The sequence below is a fragment of the Protopterus annectens genome, chromosome 3.part0, assembly GCF_019279795.1.
Source record: "Protopterus annectens isolate FY-2018-M chromosome 3.part0, PAN1.0, whole genome shotgun sequence".
In the NCBI taxonomy this organism is placed as follows: Eukaryota; Metazoa; Chordata; order Ceratodontiformes; family Protopteridae; genus Protopterus; species Protopterus annectens.
In genome coordinates this window covers 281,087,079-281,109,470 of record NC_056731.1, presented here as the reverse complement: position 1 = coordinate 281,109,470, position 22,392 = coordinate 281,087,079, and the positions used below count along the sequence as shown (strand labels likewise).

General features: G+C 37.1%; 1 protein-coding gene across 1 annotated transcript in view; it reads right to left on the bottom strand.

Moving 5' to 3' along the window:
• Nucleotides 1-22,392, bottom strand: part of SLC4A7 (solute carrier family 4 member 7) — a 1,497,737-nt gene that overhangs the window by 230,695 nt on the left and 1,244,650 nt on the right. Inside the window, exon 19 of the mRNA XM_044064760.1 lies at nt 453-614. Within this exon, the coding sequence (XP_043920695.1) occupies nt 453-614 (162 nt within the window). The remainder of the gene's footprint in view (nt 1-452; nt 615-22,392) is intronic.

Genomic DNA, 22,392 nt, shown 5'->3' with positions numbered 1-22,392 from the left:
TGTATTTTTTTGTTGCAGCATAAAATTATAAGTTTGCTACAACAAAAAATATGGCATGGCTGGAAATAAGTATACATTATTGCATACATGCTATGACCAGTTGTTTTATATAAAGTAATTACATCTAGTAGTGGCAATCAAGCAGTACATACAAGCTAAACATTTTGCAATCACAGTTATGAAAAAACACATGAAAGAAGAGTTTTTTTCGACAAGATTACACAGAAGATCAGGAAGTTAGCAATTATGAGATACATACAGATGACAACGGATATATCCTTAGAAATGTTTCAAAGGCTAAAACTGGTTCAAATTTCTAGAATAAAGGAGTAACAAGGCTTGACAACACTTGGGAGTACATGTCAAAATACACAGCACTGATGTAGTAGTAATTACACTTCTGTGCAATTGTAGGCATCATCAGCTTTCCTGTAACACCTTCTAAGCATTACCTTCAGTTTGTGCTCCTTTCTATTAATGATCACGGCTGTGATTTGCTGATCCATGAAAATAAGGATTGTACAAAGAAGGGCTGGTATTGCTGCTGCTAGCAAGGTCCACCATGGGTTTGGTCCCAGAGGGTCTATGAGCCAACCTCTGTCTTTTGTGGTAGGCTGCAATTAGAGAAGAAAACAAAGCTGAAACATAACAGAACAAACTTGTAGTTTTCCTTCTGGTTTACATCTACTTTGAGCCAAACAATTTTATTTTTTTCTCCAGACTTTAAGGGTCAACTCCTAAAAGAATGTATGAATTCAATGTACATGAATGTTTATGGTCACTAATACAGCAGACAGCCATAATACAGCAAATATGAGGCGCTTTCCAGAAGCAACCATTAATTTAGAGGCTGCTGCACTTCATTACACAGTTTGAACAAAAGCTTGTACAGACTGTGCAGCAAAGGCCTTTGCTGGAAAGGCTTCTCCAAAAGATACTACCTGGGCTACATATTGCCATGAGTTTCCCACTTATAGACCACTTTCATAATGTACATCTTACGCAGAATCTCCTCAGTCTGACCTACCTTGTAGTTCAAACAGACCCCCTTTCCCCACCTTCACAGTTACTGTCTTCCAGCCAGTCCTGGAAGCAATCCTATGCTACATAGGTGAACAAAACCTGCTGTGAGATGTCTTATGACTATCTCCACATTAAAGTTTCAAGTGAGACAAGGGAATTATGGGCCGTGTAGCTATATGACTGTATCTAGTTGGCAGACTGGTCACAATGCCTACATTTTAACATGATGAACACAGAGTGCAGCCTGGATGCTTATGTGGGCTGTATAGTGACACTGATTTCTCATCATTCTCTTAGCCATCATAAATGACAATGTTGATTTTGTTCTAGATATTTCACAGATAATACAGTGATTATCCTTCACCCAAAAAAGAATCAAAGCCTTAACCTCCTAAACAGAAACTCAAGCTTGCACCAAACACGTCAGCAGCAGGCCAGACAAGGCACCTTACTTCTGTGGCAAGAAGTCAACCAATACCAAGTCTGATGTGATTGCGCAATGAGCAGTCAGCGGTAAATAAGCATACTCTTCTTACACAACCAACTCTGTTCAGGATACAGGGAGCCTACTCAGATACAAAGGGATTTCAGATAGCTTACAAATACAGTAACGTAGTGTTACAACCATAATGTGCAGTTTTTCCATCTACTGAAATGCTACACATTTTACTTAGTACTTCAGGCAAGTCCACAAACGTATACTAATTCATGTTCCAAGACTATGCAGCTGGATTTAGAATCTGTCTAAACTTGCAATCTTTGGCAAGCAGCCCAAGCACAACAGCTTAATTTTTTAATATTAACCTTTCTATAATAGCCAAATAAATATTTGCTAGCAGAACCAGAACACACTACAGGAAGTAAAAAAGCAGGTCCATTCAGGATGAACACTAACATTGAAAGAAACTCCACAAAAATGTCTTCATAGTAGTTAAGCATCTTCATCCTATGCAAATTAAAGGGACTTCTTCAGAACTAACATTCAAGCATTCATCACTTCCTTAAATAACCTTTTATAATCAATCGGCTGGGCAAAGACAACCAAGCCAGAGAAATACTACTTGTTATTAGTATTTTACATAGTGCTTCTAAAAGGAGCACAGGGAGTTTTTGCCTAACCAACAACTCTTTATTCACAGAAACACACACGGAGGAGCAAGGGGCGAGTACGGGTCAGGCAATGTGCAGCCAGTGCTGGGAGAATATGTTGTAGGCAGAAATATATATTATTTTTATTAATATTTGTTTACTAGGATATTCAGACCGGGTATATGTTTACCCCTTTTCAGCAGAAGCCTGGGAAGAAAAGCCCCAAAAATATATTAACATACACGTACAACAAAGCACACTACAGACATACATTTTTAATGGAAAGTATAACAATAATTAACAACAGCAAAGGTTTGGAATTTAACAATTGTGCATTTTGATGCACTCTATGTAATAAAGCAAGAAATGGACTTTTTTAGCACTTTTTAAAATCTGTAGCTTTTGTTTACAGTTATTATTATAATAAACTTTTTAGCATCAGGAATGAGAAATGTCTAGCTGCGATGTTAGAGATGTTATTTAACAAAAGGGAGAAGAAAAGCACAAGCTAGAAGCATGAAGGCAGAAGACATCAAAGAGTGAGTGCCGTGGAAGGGCGGAAGGTAGCATGGATGGGAAGTGTCAGCAGGGGTAAAATATTTAAGGCCATATGTGTGTGTCTTGAGACAAGGAAAGAGGGCAGTCTGATGCAGCAACATAGGCATAGTAGGAATCCATTAGGTGTTATTTGAGCTGGAACTTGAAAGTGAGAGTTAAACAAGTTCCATTGCTTAGAGACATAGATAACAGTACAACCATTCTCCTGCATGACTGTTTGCTTTTTTGTGAGGAGCATCAGTTTATTATTGGAGCAGTGACATCTAATAGGAGAATAAGGCTAAATAATGTTTTAAATGGGGCACTGTTCAAGTTTACAAATGAGGTTCTGGATTACAAGTGAGTGGTAGCTCCAGCCAATTAAGTAGTTCGAATGCCAAGCAATGGTGAGTTCTATAAGGTTTGTTTGTCTCAAATTTGTCAACTTTGTTATAGCACTGCTCAAGAAAGCTGATTTGGTTGCATGCAGATTAATCAGTATAGGATATGTGTAGAGAAGAGTTTACTAGTGGAGCTGGTTAAGTAAGGAGCAACTTAATTTTTGGCAAGTCTTTTTAATAGTCTCATTTATATGGATATCAAATTTCAGATTTTCATCGACAGTGACAATTAAGTGTTTAGTAATGGATACCAGTAAGATCTTGGTCTTATTCGAGAAGGTTACAGCGAAGAGTTTTTTCTTTTGTCTATGAGTTGTTAAGGTGCCAGTAGAATTAATCTAGATTTTTGGGGTTTAGGACAAGTTGGGAATTAGTTAGCCATGTTTCAACAGTTGTGAGGACGTACTGGGTTTTCTTTTGCAGTGTGTCCAAATTGTTATCAGAACAAATCAGTGTGGAGGCATTAGCATACTGCACCATTGTGGCATGTTTTCTAACTGTATGGAGATCATTTATGAGTAGGTTGAAGAGTAGTAGAGCAAGAATAAATGCTAGAAGGACACCAGCTGCTACGGGGAGAAAGGAGTATGTGTTTAGCCATTTTACAGATTATGCCCTTTGGGAGAGGCAGCTTTTTAACTAAGTGAGTAATGAGTCTTCAAGTCATAGGGATGTTAGTCTTCTGTTAGAATAGAATAAAACTGTATTACTTGCTTTTGAGAGGTCAAGAAAAAACAGCAGAACAAGGTTACCACTAGTATTTCAGAGATCTGTACTGGGATCAGAATGCCATGGTTGTGTTCCCGCACTCAGGAGGTTAACGCCAAAAAGAGTTTAAACAACATAATCATGTCAAATATAGGGGAGCCACAGATCCAGCATGAACAGGAACCATGCAAATCCCCCCCACCTCACTCGGGGGGGGGGGGGGCACAACAATAAACATCTCAAGTGTGGGTCTGATCACAGAACCTTGCTGTAAAACTTAAAGGCTCATTGTGCATCTCTACAGCTCAATCTGCATCCAAAGACAAGTGACCGTGATGCTCTGTACATTCAAAACAGGAGTGGTGCTGATGTCTCAGGACTTACATCCATGGGAAGTCTTGCTGGCCACCATCAGCAACAAATATGAGAAATAGATACTTTGCTACCTGAGACAGTACAAGCAGCACAAAACTAGGTAAGGCACAGGCCAATTTTTTTTCGGCTGGATAATTAGGAAGCATGTTCAGCCAATGCATGCCTGGCCTAAATCCCTTAATTTCCCCTCTACTTTGAATCGGACCTGGAAAGACAAAGGATGCTCTTGACAAACCTTCTCCTGGCTGTTCTGCAAGACTACAACTGACTGGCCAGTCAAGAAGTAAGCTTCTCATGGCATCTACCCTGGTCCCACACGATACAAACTGTGCCACTACACATCATGAAGAGTTACTTGACAAGAACAGTTGCATTTTGAAGACATGGAAGAAAATAACTGGAGAACAAACATGTCTGGCAGACCCTAGTAGCCAAACACGTAATGTTGCAGCATGTGGTAGCAGGCATCATGTGCAAGACTCCATGCACCCCAAGAGCAGTAGCCAGAAACTGCAGAAATTTTGCTAAGAATGACACAATGAAAGAGGAAAAAATAACAGTGGTCTGTCGTTAAAGATGCCAAATATCTTGTCAGAGAACTATGAAACTGTTTTTGTTGCACTGTCATTATATCTTGAAATAACTCCTTTAGGTTGAAGTTGGTCAAAAAGATCTATGCAATTTGTAAGGATATGCAAAACAAAGAGTCTGAAATAAATATTACAGCTGTCTGTCTTGAAAAAACTGAAATAAAATCCCTGGCTGAAGAAAGTCAGTAATACAACACAAAGGGGCAAAAGCAAAATGAAGTAAAGTTGGGCCAAACCAAGGCCTGCAATTTAGTACCACAATACCATGCCAAGTCTCAAAGGGATAAGCAGTCAATCCTTGCTCACTCAAAGCCTCAGAATGCTTCTCTCTCACTTTCACGATTAGCATTACTTTTAAGACAACCTATAAAGGTTTTCCCACAAATCAGCAACAGCTAAAAAGCCTACTACAGTATTAGAAGATTTGTGAACTTAAAAGCTTGGGGTGTCCTGGATAAGGAAGGAAGTTATGGTCCTAAAACATGAAACTAGAGTATGTGTATTCTTACGTGGTCAGTGCTTCTGTCACAGCTCTGACAGCAGTACCTTAGAATTAGAGGTTAAACATCTACTAATGCTTCCCATAGCATACAAATGTTAGTTGCTGCTTCATCTCATTTCTCATGAATTCATGAGAGTTTCAAGGCTATTTAAGTCTAATAACCATGTGCAACTTGCTGGTTAATAATGTTGTTGTTGCTGTGTCTTTCGGCTTTTCCCGGTTAGGGGTCGCCACAGCGGAACTCCGGTCCGCTAAGGATTGGCAGTTGATTTTTATGTACCGGCTTGCCAGGCCTGACGCACAACCTTCAACAAAGGTACGCCCATTCACGCATGTCTCCACACAGAAAATGGTCTAGCTGAGAATCGAACAGGACAACGTCTTACTGTGAGGTGACAACTTTACCGCAGCACCACCACCGCAGTATAGTAAATTTGCTAGTAGCCACCCAGTTGTCTAGGTTAAGTTTGAGGAAAGATAACAAATTGCTAAAATAAGTGGCTTATTGATTTACGGTTATGACTCACAATTTGGGTGCGAGAGATCCCAGGTTCAAATCACAGACAAGCCCAGTGACTTCTTTTTTTTTTGTTTGTTTTGTTTTGTTTTTTTTTCCTCTTTACATCTGGTAGTTGCAGCCGATGGTTAAGGCTGTGAGGTGTAGTTCCTGTGGCATAGGGTTTGACTCCCTTAGCCCTTATTTGTCTATTGTGTGAGCTTAAGCAAGTCACCTAATCAGACACAGTATGGGGGCAACACACAATTTGGGCTAAGATACTCAATGGTTCCCCATACTGCAAGCCTGATAACTACCTTTGAACCTGAAAAGGAAATTTATCACAGAGAAGGGAGAGGCATTGGGTGATGAATCTATTTCTTCATCATGTTCTGTTTATCTGCTGCTGAAGGTTCAGGTTTCTGGTTCTAGTGTTAGCTGCACTCTGACTTACTGAGACACAGGAGGTCAAACAGCACCAGATCTCTAATGGCATAGTAAGTGAGGCAGACATCGCCCCTATGTAGTTTACAGGGAACAGAGTACAGGGACAGGGCTTCAAGCTTCTCCTGGCAACTTAGAATCTTAAGACCAAATTATTTTTGGTTAGGAATCACTAGGGCTTTTGAATTTATGTCAAGTGAGGTACTTCCCAAAGTGAGCACTATACCCCATAATGGGATGAGCAGTGCTGAATATAAGAGAATGATAATATAATTTGGATCTAGATGAAATACATTAATTGTGATTTAGTAAAAATTTTAAAAATAAAGTGACACAGGTACACCTGCATTATCAGAAAGCAAAAAACAGTAAAAGCCATCTGAAAGAGGAACATAAAATAAAGGAGAAAATAGAACATGAGAAAGAAATGATAAATAACCCTAATAATCAAACGGAAATGGACCTCCTAAAACTACAGAGACCTATATATGTTCGAGAACAGAAATTTATCTTTCTATGAGCCAAGACAGTTGGCTAATTATGCAGAAGAAGCCCAAATTCCTTCCAGAGTACTGGCCAGAATTATCGCTCAACAAAAATCCACCTCAGTTATAACAGAAGTAAATTACCAAGGGAAAAACTATACAAGAAATTAGGAAATTATCAAAGTATTTGAACAAATATATACTCAAACATATGGAGAACAAACCCTACAAGCCTTGAAGGAGGAAAAGGATCTTTTTCTTCAAAAACTAAAATTCCCTAAACTAGATGTAGATCAACAAAAAAAAAAAACTAATGGAGCCCATTTCTATTAACGAGATAACCACAACAATTAAACATCTAAAACCACACAAGGCCCCAGGACTGGATGGTCTTACCTCAGAATTTTATAAATCCTTCAGTCCACTATTTGCCAAATTATTATACCACGTGCTGAACTATATAATAAACAACAACATACATGATATTCACTTTAACGCCTCTAAAACTATTTTTATATTAAAAGACCAAGTGGACCCTAAAAATCCAGATAGCTATAGACCCATCTCTCTTCTAAATATAGACACCAAGATCCTGACCTCAAACTCACAAACAGAGTTAAAAATCTGATAGAGAAAATCATTTCTCCAGAACAATCTGGGTTTACACCACATAGACAGACCAGTGACAACACACTAACATTAGAAGCATTAATATCCTTTGCAAATCAGAGAAATACCAACATCTTCACAATGGTAGTAGATGCCCACAAGGCTTTTGATAAGTGTCAATCTTGAATTCTTGCGGCAAACGTTACCTCACTTTGACATACCTAAACATTTTATACAGATCATTCAAATTCTCTGTAGTAATCCACAGACATCCCTATATATAAACAAAACATGGTCAAACAGAATTTCAATAAAAAATGTAACAAGACAAGGCTGCCCGCTACCACCCTTTCTTTTAAACCTATACCTAGAACCCCTATTTCTATATATTAAACAAAATGCATATTATAATCCCCCCTCAATACATAACTTTAAAGTTATCTCTCAGCATTTGCAGACGATTTAAACATATACTTTACTACACCAAGTTCAGACATGACCAAAATTATAAACACAACTGAATAATTTTCATACATGTCTAACTACAAATTAAACCTTAATAAAACTAATATATTCCCCTTAAGGCCACCTAGACTCATCTCCCGAATACCTCTCTTAGACAAAATAAAAATAAAAGAAGAAACCAAATGCCTGGGGATTACTTTCTTTCAGAATAACAAGGAATTCTACCAACATAACGTAACTCTTAAATGGCAAAACATAACACAAGATTGTACAAGATGGAATAACCTTAATCTACCGTTTTTGTCTAAAGTATCAATAATTAAAATGAACATACTACCTAGATTAATATATCTATTTATGACATCTCAGATAACTATACATAATAAATTCTTCAAACAAATTCATACCTTTCTAGCAAAATTTGTATGGGAACCTAAAAAGACCAGAATCTCCTATCAAAAACTAACACTTCCCAAGAACAAAGGGGGTCTGAACTTGCCAGATTTCAAAACCTACTACTCTATTATCAACACTAATAGAATACCGCGAATAGCAGAGTATGACCCCTCGGCAAAGATTGGTTCACCGGCCTGGGTAACCATATACTATAGGTACACAAAAACACTAGACATCAATCCCAAAGCGCTACCCTTCGTAAATAAAAAATATTTACAAGCCTATAACATAATAGAGCCACTAAAACATTCTATAAATATAACATAAATTCTTTTTCACTCCTTAAACCTTGGACAAGCTTTGTTAATACTACAACCCCTCCATAAAAATCCTAACTTAAAAATAAATAAGATGCTAAACCTAGACTCCTTCCCTCGGTTAAAGCATAAGAGAATCCAAGATATCTACCCATTCATCAATAGCACAATTAATGAATTAAGAAATAATCTATAATAATTTTAAGACAAATCAAAGAGGTGTGTTCCAGTTACCTCCAAAACCCTACCATACTCGAAAGTGACATTGAAAACTGTACCCTACTTTGGAAGACTATGTTAATGTCAAGGAAAGCAATAATGAACTCATACAAAATGATAGGGGAAATCAAATTCCAGAAAGACCTTCTCTTCGCTAACTATTGGAGAAAATTAAAACCCAGTATGGATGACCAGCAAATAAAAAAGACAATCAACTTAACATTGAAAACTATTCCACTTAAAAAACTCTCTTACACGCAACTCATGATTAATAATAATGCTTATTTCATCCCAGAAATTCTTCACAAATTCAATGCAACTAAGTAACCATACTGTCCACACTATAAAGACCAGATTGCAGACCTAATACATATATTCTGGAGTTGTAAATGTGTTTTCAAGCTTTGGAATTCCCTTAAGTTACAACTGCAAAAAAATGGGGTATCAAGCATCAACACTAACATGGGAATTTACTCTTTTACACATCCTCCCGGCCAACATCTCAGGAAAACAAGCTAACCCACTTATAACGATTTTCTTATTAATGAAGCTATATATAGTTTGCAAATGGTTAGATCCTGTAAGTATCTCCTGGGAGGAATTCAAGAAATCTGCAATTAAACATCTACTAGCGCATAAAATAGTATTGGACAAAAGAAACAAAAATATGAAAGTCCAAGCAATCTGGGAACAGTCCTATAACATCTTATTAGCATAAAGCACCAGGTACACCATATCTTAAATGAACTGAAAGTATTCCCATGAGTACACAGCTTAACTATGGATGAAGTATCATTTTTGTATGTGCTGTTTTCTGACTAACGACATTAATTGGGAAAGCATCTTTGTATATATTGTAATTAGATATGTTGTATGACCTACATGTTTCTACTTTATCCACAATGTATAGCATGCAAATATGGTCATTTTGGTAAATATGGAATGGTTATGGTCTTTGCAAATGTAAAACTAAAATAAAAATTATTGAAAAATCAAAAAAAGAAGGCACAAAGTAGTGATATTTTCATTACTTTCTTGCAGTATGCACATTTTCTTTTTAACAGTTATTCACTCCAATACCACATAAAGTGCTAAGTTTATACCTTCACTTAATGCTCACTTCTCCTGAACATTATTCTGCTTCCACTGTTCTCACACATTCCATTTCTGTGCGATCTGCTCTTTCCCTTTTCTAAAGATCCCACCTCCAGTTCTTTTATCTCCTTTACACTATTCATCATTTTAAATGCAGTTGGTTTAGAGTTTCACTTCCATTTTCTAATAATTGCATTAACCTTATTAGAGCCTTACTATGTCTAGGTAATTCAGATCCTGTGTCCCACGTTGAAAGAATCATTTCCTTACTTACAATCATTTTCTCTCTCAACATTTCTAAGTACTCTGTAAGGAATTTTTAATCTCTGCCAATTCATTACAATTTAAAAAAAAATATGTTGGCAATCACCTCTGTCTTTCCCTTCACATCTCCAGCATTTGCTATCTCATGCACTCTTTTACAAGTTGCATCCGACTCCTAAAGTAACCCAGCGAATAGCCACTGCTGCCCAAGGAGTTTACATGGCAAAGGGTGAAATGTAAATATGTTGTTGGGTCATTCTTCCATATAACACACACACACACACACACACACACACACACACAGGTAATTTCGAATCTTCGATTCACCTTACAACATATCTTGAAATGTGGAAGGAAACAGCAGCACCTGGAGAAAATCTATGCTATCTACTTGAGGAAAAATACTCTGAAGTCTGTTTGGGTAAAAAAAATACCTATGCAAGCATTTCCAATTAAGGGATTGCTATTTATAATGTATTTTGTAGGTATTAACTAGGAAAAGCTCTTTTTGAAGGGTACAGATATTTGAGAATTTTTTGACAATCACCCCAATTTTGTGATCACAGAAGTCAATGCCAAACAGGAGAGGACCTAGTATTAACCCATGGGGGACTCAACTGAGTTGTTAGCTTAGCACTATTTGAAGACTCACCTGCTACATAAGCTATGTGGGTTTTATCTTTCTGCCAAATGGTCTTTCATCTTACCACGCAAGGACAAATGTTTTCTTACAATTTTAGCAGGGTGTATGGTATCAAATGCTTTGGCAAAATTCTAGACCACCTGTATGAACAACATTACCACTGTTAACATTTCAAAGTCATCAAGATTTAACATGCAATAGCTCTTTTTGGCAAAGGTAAATTGCCCTGGACCAACCTAATGAGATTCTTGATATCAAAATTAAAGAGAATAGTTATGATACACTCTATAAATTCACAAATCTGATCTGGAAGATTGATTCATCTCTAACTGGCATTCAGCACAACAGGGCACTGAGATTAGAGAACAAAGGGTTTGGCAAAGCTTAGGTTAAACAATTCAAGGCCAGCTTCATAAAGACTAAGTTTGACACCATTTATTAAACACCCAGGTATGTTGTCAGGACCCATGACATGTTTTCGGTCTTTGGTAATACCTTAACATATTTCTTGGTGATGACAGGGGATGTAAGGGTTCCAGGGATAAGTGGCATTTGAACAGGATTTTTGGGGATGAAGACTGCAGTAAACTTATTTGCCATTATATCTGCTACATAATTGGGGTCAGAGTAGGGAATCCATTATTGAAAAGTTTACAGCAATGTTGAGTGTTGCTTTTAAGTTTATTAACACAGCTAAGCAAGGAATTACAGTTATTCTTCCCTTTAGGAGACCGTCTCCAGTGATGGGTTGATCTACTGGTTCTAATACTGCTTTTCAATTTATTGGCATTATTTCTATACTACTCTCATTCTGAGGAATTCTAGTTCGTTCTGGACAGAGTGTTAATATATCTTTGGGTACCATTCCATGACTACTAAAAAGGTGGCCAAATAATGGAGACACTGTGACTAACCTCTATCAGATCTTACTTTATTCATATTCAGAATGAGCTCTGTAAAAAGCAAGTGCATCATAGTATGCAACTTTCTGTAGCTAGCTCATTCGCATTTATGATTAATATATATCTATATATCTATATTTATATACACACACACAAACACACATATATACATATTTGTGGGCCCCCTTCAGATCATTGAAGTTCCAAAACTTCGATCATCAGATGGCCGAAGACCAAATGATCGCAGTTTTAAAACTTCAAACGTTCTATATGGAGACTGCTGTACAGTGCGGAATGAGAAATTTACTGTTTTCTTTTCTGTAGTGCGATGTTGGAATTGGTGTACTTAATTAGCAGGGGGGCTTACCCCCCTGCAAAAATGTAAAATAATTTTTTTTATTTTGTGTTTGAAGTTCCAAACTTTAAAACTTCGATCATATGGTCCTCAGCCATATGATGTTCGAAGTTCTGGAACTTCGATGATCTGAAGGGGATATATATATATATATATATATATATATATATATATATATATATATATATATATATATATACACACACACACACATAGATAAAGATACAACATACACATACACACACACACACACACACAGATAAAACCTGTGTATATGTACATACATATTATAAGTATGTGTATCATACCTCTCAACCTCTTGGAGCAAGAAATTTGGACAAAGCCACAACTGATAGGGGACAAAAGCCCAAAAATAGGGACACTTTTTAAATATTGCTCTTACAAACTTAGAAAGTTATTAGAACAGGTTTTGCCTTTGCATGAATTTTCTGAAGGATGTGAAGTCTGAAAATCAAATGTCTGCTATTATTTTCTGACTTCAGTCCTCAATGATTTGACAGTGATTTGACAGAAAACTACAATTTTATGAAAAATGGACTAAAAAGATGAGTCAAAAATCTGGACAGTCTGTGAAAATCTGGACAGATGAGAGCTATATATATATATATATATATATATATATATATATATATATATACGTTTGCATGTGTGTGTGTGAATACATAGTAGGATAGAATACATTACATTACACGGATTATTTAAAATTACATTTATATTAAGCATGTCAGGAACTATTTATATCAAAAATATTGTACAAAATAAAGACCTTTTAAAATAAACACAATTTTCAGCCTTCTGTATCTCTGGTTCCTTCAACAGCCCTTCATATCTATAGAATTTTATATGACTATTCATAACAGAAATCTGGTCTGTTTTAGGGTGTACAGGAGCTTTTCATTGGGATGTTCCTTTACCTTTAACAACCTCTCTGCAGTTCTGGAATACAACAATTTTTATAATCTATTATTCTGAGACAGTATTGGTTGTGACAATTCTGGCTGTTTTTCCCCTGCAGCTCTGATTTCAAGAAATTACCTCCCTCCTGCAAATAATCTACAAAATATTGAAAATATCAATAAATGTATAAAAGTGGTTGAAAATGCCCAAAAGTTACTAATAACCTGTAGAAAGGCACCAGAAAACACCTGGTCCACTCAACAGAAGTTTAATCCAAAATGCACACGAACACAGTGGTTTAAAAGCACATCAAGCACATAAACGTTGTAAAAGCAGTTCCCCTTACATTTTCGTCTTGCAAGCTTCATCAGATAGGCATATACTGTCCCCCAAAGGCCATGTTAAATATATTTTCAAATGGAAATTAACCAATAAGAAGCATTGATCAATTAAACAATTAACAATGAAGGTTCAATTTAAACAAATTAAAATACATGTACGAGATGAAAGAAATAAAACCTGTAACATGAAATCAGTCTTAAAAATTTTGTAATGTAAAATGCATCAAGTAGGGTGTTTTGTGTGAATTCTCCACATAAAATATTCATGTTGTAAAACAATAAATATTTTATAATTTTTTTTTTTAATAAAAAACATAAATCCATGTAAAAATGGTAAAATAAGGTAGCATGAAATAGCACCATCTAGTGGAAAAAGCAAGAATGATTACATAAACAAATAAACTGACTCTAAAATATATAAATATTTATATAAATCTTGTTCTATAATTAATTTAATGTAATAATTGTCGTTATACTTTTGCGGTTTATAATTTAGCAGACCTGAGTTTCAGAACTGGCTTTAAAGATACCATGTTATTTAACCCTGGATGGTTACTGGCATCCAACACCAACTGCCAGTATAACTCCCTATATTCAAGCCGGGTCTCCCAGGGTCCTCCTCTGGGGTCAGTGGTTACAACTTCTATCACAAAGAATTTAAACTCAGCATTTGCACATACTTGTGAATGTTTGAACAGGGCATTGTTATCATTTTTCTTTCTTATATCATACCCATGTTCATATATTCTTTGTTTTAACTTTCTCTGTGTCTTACCCACATAAAAAGAATCACATAACCCGCACAGGGCAATATAAACAGCACCTGTGGTACTGCAATTTGCAAACCCTTTAGTCACAATATGTTTGTTTCCACATTTTAAAAACAGGACCTCTCCATTCCAGATCTTACAACATTGAGGGGAGTTTCCACACTTGTGTGTTCCTTTCTTGCTACTTGAAAAAGTGACATAGTTTTGGTTGTGTGATCATCCTTCTAGTATATTTTTGATGTTACAGCCTCTTTTATATACATATTTAAGTGGTTTCTCAAATATGCAATTTAAATCTGATAACCTGACAAACCTGTTCCATTCATTATTTATTACCCTTTTCACTAAAACTAGAAGACTCCCATGGATAGCAAAAAAAACAATAATTACTCAGGCAAAGGGACAAAGTGTGGTCCCTCTCTCTCTCTAACAGAAGTCAGGCTAATCTCACCACCTTCCAACCACTTAGAAATCAAGCTAAGAAACAAATCAAACTAGACAAAAAAACATACTTTCAACTTGCCAACTAAAATATCAAACAAATCCACAAAGATTTTGGCAATCTTTCAACCTCCTCCTAAATCCCAGGAACCCACTACCCCAGTCCCAACAGCCAATAATACTATTATTGCTACCCAATTTAATTCCTACATTATTACCTCCATAACATCCCTATTAGATAACACTATCTCTCCTCTTTCTGTATCCTTACCCTCTGCTCCACCACATACCTACTTTAAATTTGAACCCATCCAAACAAATTACATATAAAGCTTACTATCTAAAGTAAAACCGTGTACCCTCGCCACTGATAAACTACTTGGAGACTTTCTGAAAACAGCTGCCACATCTATTGCCTACCCTATATCTATTCTAATTAACTGCTTTAATGCTGAACAATATGTACCCACCCTTTGGAAAATATCCCATATCATTCCACTTCATAAAGGAGGCCCCTCTAAAGACATTTCTAACTACAGACCTATAGCCATACTCTCATCCCTAGCTAAAATCCTAGAAAAGTGTATCCACAAACAATCGATTACTTCTAAAATAATAGCCTTTTATCTGATGCACAACATGGTTTTCGACCAAAACAAAGTACTAGTACAGCCCTCATTAGTTTTACCAACTCCATTAGTCATCTCAAAAACAACAACCAACTTGTCTCTACAATCTTTCTTGACATGTCAAAAGCTTTTGACACAATATCTTGTCAAATCCTCCTAAATAAACTGGCCACTTACAACCTCTGCCATTAAGCCCTAAACTGTTTCCACAGCTACCTCTCAAACAGGCAACAGGCTACCTTATGGAATAATAAACTATCTCCCCACCTTCCTATCTCTGTAGGAGTCCCCCAAGGATTAATTATTGGGCCACTACGCTTTACCATTTTTACCTATGACCTTAGCACAGCCGCTAGCCCTGCCAATACTATACAATACGTAGATGATCTGCTCTGCTCCTACAATTGAAGCACTACAAACAAAAACTCAGACTGCCCTCAGCAACACAAAGATGTCTAGCAGCCCATCAACTTATACTAAATCCTAATAAAACTAAGTTTCAAATCCTTCCTCTCTAACTAATCATCCACCTCTGTCTATCTTTTCTTCCAGTGGCACAATAATACAACCTGGTGAACACACTAAACTACTCGGGGTTACTATAGATAATGCACTGAAATTTACCAACATATAGCACAGATTAAAAAAGTCCATATAAAACTTGGTACACTCTACAGAGCCAAACCCTTTCTTACAAACCACGCTAGACTGGCAACAGCAAGAAACTACCTGTTATCTTCACTAATCTACTGTTCTCAACTATTCACAAACCTTTGCAAAACAGAAATGAATAACCTTGAATCTTGCTATAACAAGACAGCCAAATTTGCAGCTAACCAGCCCCTAAAAGCTCATCACTGTACTGCCCTTCAACAACTAAATTGGTTAGAACTCCCAAACTTACTTACATTAAACCAACTATTAATCACCCATACAGTGATGTATAAACCTGATCACTGCCCATCGCTATCTAACCTTGTTGTTGTTTGTCTTTTTCCCGGTGCAGTGGTAGCATTGTTGCCTCACAGCAAGAGGTTCTCCCATTCGATTCTCGGCTGGAGTGCGGGGAGTGCCTTCTGTGTGGAGTCTGCATGTCCTCCCCGCGGTTGGGTGGGCATTCAAAAGACATGCATAAATGGGCATGCCTTCGTTGAAGGTTGGACGTCGAGCTGGCACCTCAGCGTTTGTGAAAATCTACTGCCAATCATTAGCGGACCAGAGTTCCGCTGTGGCGACCCCTATAAAAACCTTAATTTTCCTACGTCAGCAGACATATACTGTTACAAAATTGCAAAATACTGGAACTGCTTTCCACAACATATTCTATCCATTGATCATACTCATAACTTTAAACAGGCACTAAAACAATACCTCTTAACTCACTGGTTATGCCCCTGATCTCCTCCTGACTAACCTGTTTCCCCCCTTCTATCACACTGTATGCAGCTCACATACATCCTCATAACCTTAACGATAAAAAGTGAACTCCAACTATAGAACCAAAACTTGGATGTGCAGATCCCAGGATAAAACCGCTCGTACACAAGGATGAGTTGAATTATTTATTATCACACAAAACAGAGTAAATATACTGGTTAAGCGCTTTCAACTGTAGACCCCAGTCTTCTTCAGAACAAAATAATGCTAAAGATTCTCTAATTTATAGTAACCTAATCATTTGATTGTTTTAAAAAATCCGCCAAAAACCTTAAAGGTGTACATGTCTAAAATTTGACTATACCTCTGACTGACAACATACTAAAAACAAAAGTTTTACAATAAGAGCATGACAGTTATAATCTCTCTTGTACATGATGTTATCTAAGAAAGTGTTAATGTAAATGTTGAAATACATAAAATATATATATATATATATATATACATATATATATATATATATATATATATATATATATATATACATATAATACAAAAGTGATACAAAAATAATTTATAAAATAATTTATAAAATATTTTCTCCATGATCTACATATAAGTATTTGGTAAATACACTATAAAAACTAAAACTTTGTTATGAATTAATACAAAATAATAAATAAATAAATATTGAAACAATTCTGAAGATATGTTAGAATTGATATAATAAATATAATAAATATAATAGATTAATTTACATGCATTAATCATTGATCATTATAAAAGAGCTAGAAAGGGTTTTATGCTGATAAAATCATTTAAACCAGGCAGTCTAGTAGAATCAGTGTAGATCTGCCATCTACTTTCAAATTGGGCCAAAATCATTTTCCAATTTCCTCCATATGGAGTATTGATAACCTGATCAATAATTGCAAATACAAATCCATGTTCTTTCCCTTTCTCTAAGATATGTCTATACAGAGCATTTTTAGTATCACACTTCTGTATTTTGTATTGATGTTCAAATATTCGTTTTTTAAGCTGTCTTTCCGTTTTTCCAATATAGTATGCAGTGCAACATTTACACGTGGCTACATAGACCACCTGTTTGGTGTTGCAACTACCTGTCCTACATCTTCCACATTTGAATGTACCTTTAAATCTATCCACATCTTCATTTTCATAACTAGCTCTTTCAAGTATTCTCTTCAAATTGGGGGCTGTCTTAAATACACATTTAGGAAATTTACCTAACTTTTCCTCTAAATCAAGTGTAGTTATCACTTCCCAATGTCTTTGTAAAATTTCCTTGATTACGTGTGTATAGGGGGTATACGTCAATACACATACTCTCCCAAAAAATTCCTTCTGCTGTTTTACTTGGTTGTCCAAATTGTAACAGCCTAATAATGGCTTATACTTCTGGCCCCACTGTTTCTGTACGTATTTGATAGTGTCATACAACATGTTCTCCGGATAACCACGACTGCGGAATAAATTGTGTATCATCCTTAGCTCAGTCTCCATGTATTCCTTTGTGGATGACATTCTTGCTACTTGTATGCACTGTCCTTTAACTATATTTTTGAAAACATAAGGGGGGTGGTTACTGGTGAAATGAATGTAGTCATTGGAAAATGTAGGTTTTCTGTACACTTTTGAGGTAAAACCTTCTTCATTATGACTAAGTAATATATCTAAATATGAAATTTCTTTGGAACTAAAATTATGTGTAAATTTCAGGAACTCTGTTGTACTATTAAGGAATTCCATAAATTCTTGCATCCTGTCCAAAGATGCATTCCATAAGATAAATATGTCATCCAAATACCTAGCGTAGTAAACTATATCGGAAAAAAATTCACTTTTAAATAAAAATTCGGACTCCCATTCTAACATAACCAAGTTCGCGAAAATGGGAGCACAAGCTGCTCCCATGGCCACTCCCTTGGTTTGTCTAAAGTATTCGTCTTGAAATACTAATGTAATTATGGTCCAGTACCAATGACATCATATCACATATTAGACATATCTTATCCCAAGTGAAACCTGAGTGTTTCCTGAGACTGTTGGCAAAAAATTCCAAACCTTCATCTTTAGGGATGCTAGAAAACAAATCCACAACGTCGATGGTAAGGTAAATTAAATTGGGATTCCATTTATCCTTTGTGAGTTTGCCCAAAAAATTCCATGAATCTTTCATGATGTGTGGAATTGTATTGTATATATGTTTTAACCATTTATCTATTAGCTTCCCTATGTTGAAAGTTTTGGACTTAGATCCTGAAACAATAGGTCTAAATGGTGGATTCTCAACTGATTTATGCACCTTTGGTATTCCATCAGCAGACATATACTGTTACAAAATTGCAAAATACTGGAACTGCTTTCCACAACATATTCTATCCATTGATCATACTCATAACTTTAAACAGGCACTAAAACAATACCTCTTAACTCACTGGTTATGCCCCTGATCTCCTCCTGACTAACCTGTTTCCCCCCTTCTATCACACTGTATGCAGCTCACATACATCCTCATAACCTTTAGATGAGGACACTCCCACCATTCATTTGATTGTATATAACATTTTTTTTATGTATTATTACAAATTATTAACTGAATTTACTGTATCAATGCTGTTACTGTTTAACAAGTATTTTGCATCTCTGTACGATTTTTTAACCTTATTGTATGCTGCTTTACATATACGGCTTTTTATATCTGTGTTTTCGCCCCAGGTCTCCGCTGAAAACGGGCATTTTTCCCAGTCGGACATTACCCAGTAAACAAATGTAAATAAATAAATAAAATAATAGAAATGACTGTGGTTCCTCCTATATGGCTTTCCATCATCTCCACAAATAACACAGGATCTAACTGTGGGTGCTTTACTAGCTTTTTTTATTCTCATCATTGCAGCAGGCAGAACTTGTAGACTTCACTGTGGCTTTGCTGATTTTTCTTCATATCATTTACCTTCTGCTTATTTTCAGGCATTAAGCAGTGTAGTTAAAGTAGTCCATTAACAACTGAGATGGTGAGAGACAAAGTACTTGCAATGAAGTATTCCTATATTTCATAACTGTATAATGACAATATTCAAAGTTTTTTGTTATGTCCATTCTTAGGATCACTGTTTGGATAATTCTCCCCACTTGCCCTTGTTCAGTGCAACACAAATCTACTCGATTTCTTTCAGAATCTTTGTCATAAATGACATCAGAAGGTTACTAACTGCCCTGAGAATATGGACTTTAATGTCTTAATAACACTTGCACTTATCTGTCAGTTAATTTATTTCAGAAAACTTGGAATGATAACCTACAGCTTATGAGATAAAAAAGCTTCTTTAAAATGGAGCGGATGATCTGGTGGTCAGTATGCTAGCCTCTCTTCCTTTGGATTGTTGCCATGGTATACACTGTAGATGGCGCACACTGTCTACTTGAGTCAACATTCCTGGCCAAATCATTACTTCTCTTGCTCTTTGAGTCAACATTCCTGGCCATACCCGACATCTCTTGCTCTTTCTTTGTATTTCACTACTTCCAGAAAAGATTCACATATCTTCTGAGACATTTGTCTTCTCAGTTTTTCTCAGTGGGAACAGTACTATTCTGTCAGTTCTGAACATTAACTCTTGGACACAACTTATTTCTTCCTAGAAAGAAATATATGATCACATTTTTCCTTAATGACATATTTTGTACAGGCCAACCTTTCCTTGTAAAATCCTTTAGTAAATACATTTCAAAGTCAATGTCAATTCATCTCTAAAATTATTGCACTTTTTTTCTGTACCCAAATAATAGTACAGTTGTCTTCACAACTTAATAGTAGATACCTGTGAGTATGACCACAGTTGTAGTTGTCTTTACTCCAAGGACTTGTACCACAAAATGCATTATGTCTGGCCTGATTAACATGACTGTAATCTTTCCCTACTCAGCTGAGTGGATGCCAGCATTCTTAAGATGTTAGCACCTTCCCTGAGTAAAGCTGATGCTGTTCCATGCCATCTTTGGTTCTTTGTCATCTGTAAAGAAATTAACAGGTGCCCAATCTATAGCCCAGCCCAAAAGTACTATGATGTTAAGCAAGGTTAAGCTATAACCCTACTCCCATAAAACAGACCATGTAGGCAGAAGACCTTGCAAATCTTAAGCCATACCAACAGTAGACTGAGCACGCTTTAACGTGCTTCAGCGCGGAGTTGCCACTAGAGCAGCATCGGGCAGCGCCGGTTAAACAAGGTTAAACTCTTTCTGGCTCCAGAAAGTCTGTTCTTCAATTTTTCCCTTAGAACTGCTCTGTTAGGAACCTAAACAGTTTACACCTTCACTAAAAAGTGCAGCACTTGTTCCAAATAGCTTTTTCTTCTCAAAAAGCTCAGCACTTGTCTTATAAGCATATCCCTTGTCTTATAAGCATTCTCTTTGCAGGTCAAGCACTCCTATATTATACAAATCTCTCACTAGCAAAACCCCCCAGGAGTGCCCACTTCCCTGCTAAGCCCACTACTTTTCCGTCTCATACCAACTCATAATTCTTTCTAGCATGTCGAAGGGTCAGATGCTGGCGTCCTCTCCTGCCCAGTTGGTGAATCTGGGAATTCTGAGACAATGTTACAATTGCCTCATGTACACGGACAACCCTCTCCTTCTCCCACGTAACACTAACACTTGTGAGAGATGCAGCTATTTAGCCAGACTGGAGGCTGAGCTCTCTCAACTCAGGACTGGCAAGACCAGGCAGGAGGAGAAGGCAACTACACACACCACAATACCGGTCTCACATAACTCAACCACACCACTGAATCAAACACATAAACACACTAAGACATACTCGGAGGCTCTGAGTAAAAATTTACCTAAACAGCAGAGGCCTCCAAAGCAGACACCCAAGCAACTGCAAACTCAATACACCACACAAACAACACATAAACAACACAATCAGTGTGCAAAGCAGTCACTGCCCTTAAGGCCAAATACAACACCAAACATACTTGTCATAGGTGACTCCATAGTCAGACACACTGACGTCCCGCTCACCAGACTGAGTAAGGAGAAGGTCACAGTAAGCTGCCTGTCGGGCGCTAGAATCCGCCACATAACGCAAGCACTCAGGTCTCTCAACAGCAGGTACAAGTACGACTCAGTCATTGTCCACGCTGGTGTCAACGAACTGAGACGTACCTCCTTGGACTACATGAAAAGAGACATTGAGGAGCTCTCTTATTATGTAGCCCAGGCAGGTATGACCCTGACCTTGAGCAGTATCCTACCTTCACCTAGAATGATGCCACAATACAGTGATAAGATGATCAGCTTTAATAATTGGCTTAAATTCTGGTGTCATTCAAAGGGGATCCAATGTCTGTCTGCCTGGGATGACATACTGGACAAGCCACGCTGCTTCGCAAGGGACGGCTTGCACCTGTCACCCCTAGGCTTCCGGATATTGGCAAAGGCTCTTGCCACCCCCATAGTGCCTTTTTAGGCAAGGCTCAAATTCTAAACCTACCACCCTAGAACACAAAAAAGTAAAAAAACTAAGGGTAATGCTGCTCAATGCCAGAAGTCTCAATCTCAAGATGCACGCACTCGAGGCCCTTCTCAGTATGGAGAACATCGATGTCTGTGCTGTGACAGAAACCTGGTTCAAGGCTCCTGAGAGCACCCCAGCACTATCAGGTTTCACCTCATATCATGCGTTCCTGCCCCAAAATCCGGACAACACCAAGAAAGGAGGGGGAGTGTCCATATTCATAAAGGACACCCACACCTCAAGGTTGGTGGCAACGCACGATGCATCGGAGACCATCCAGGTGCAATTAACCATAGGCAAGACTGCTCTGCAATTTGTAGCATGTTACAGGCCACCCTCTCAAACTCAGGAACCTCACATGGCCTTCCTGAAAACATTGGAGGGGATAAATGTATCTCCAAACACCATCATACTACGTGATTTCAACTACCCTAATATAGACTGGGAACA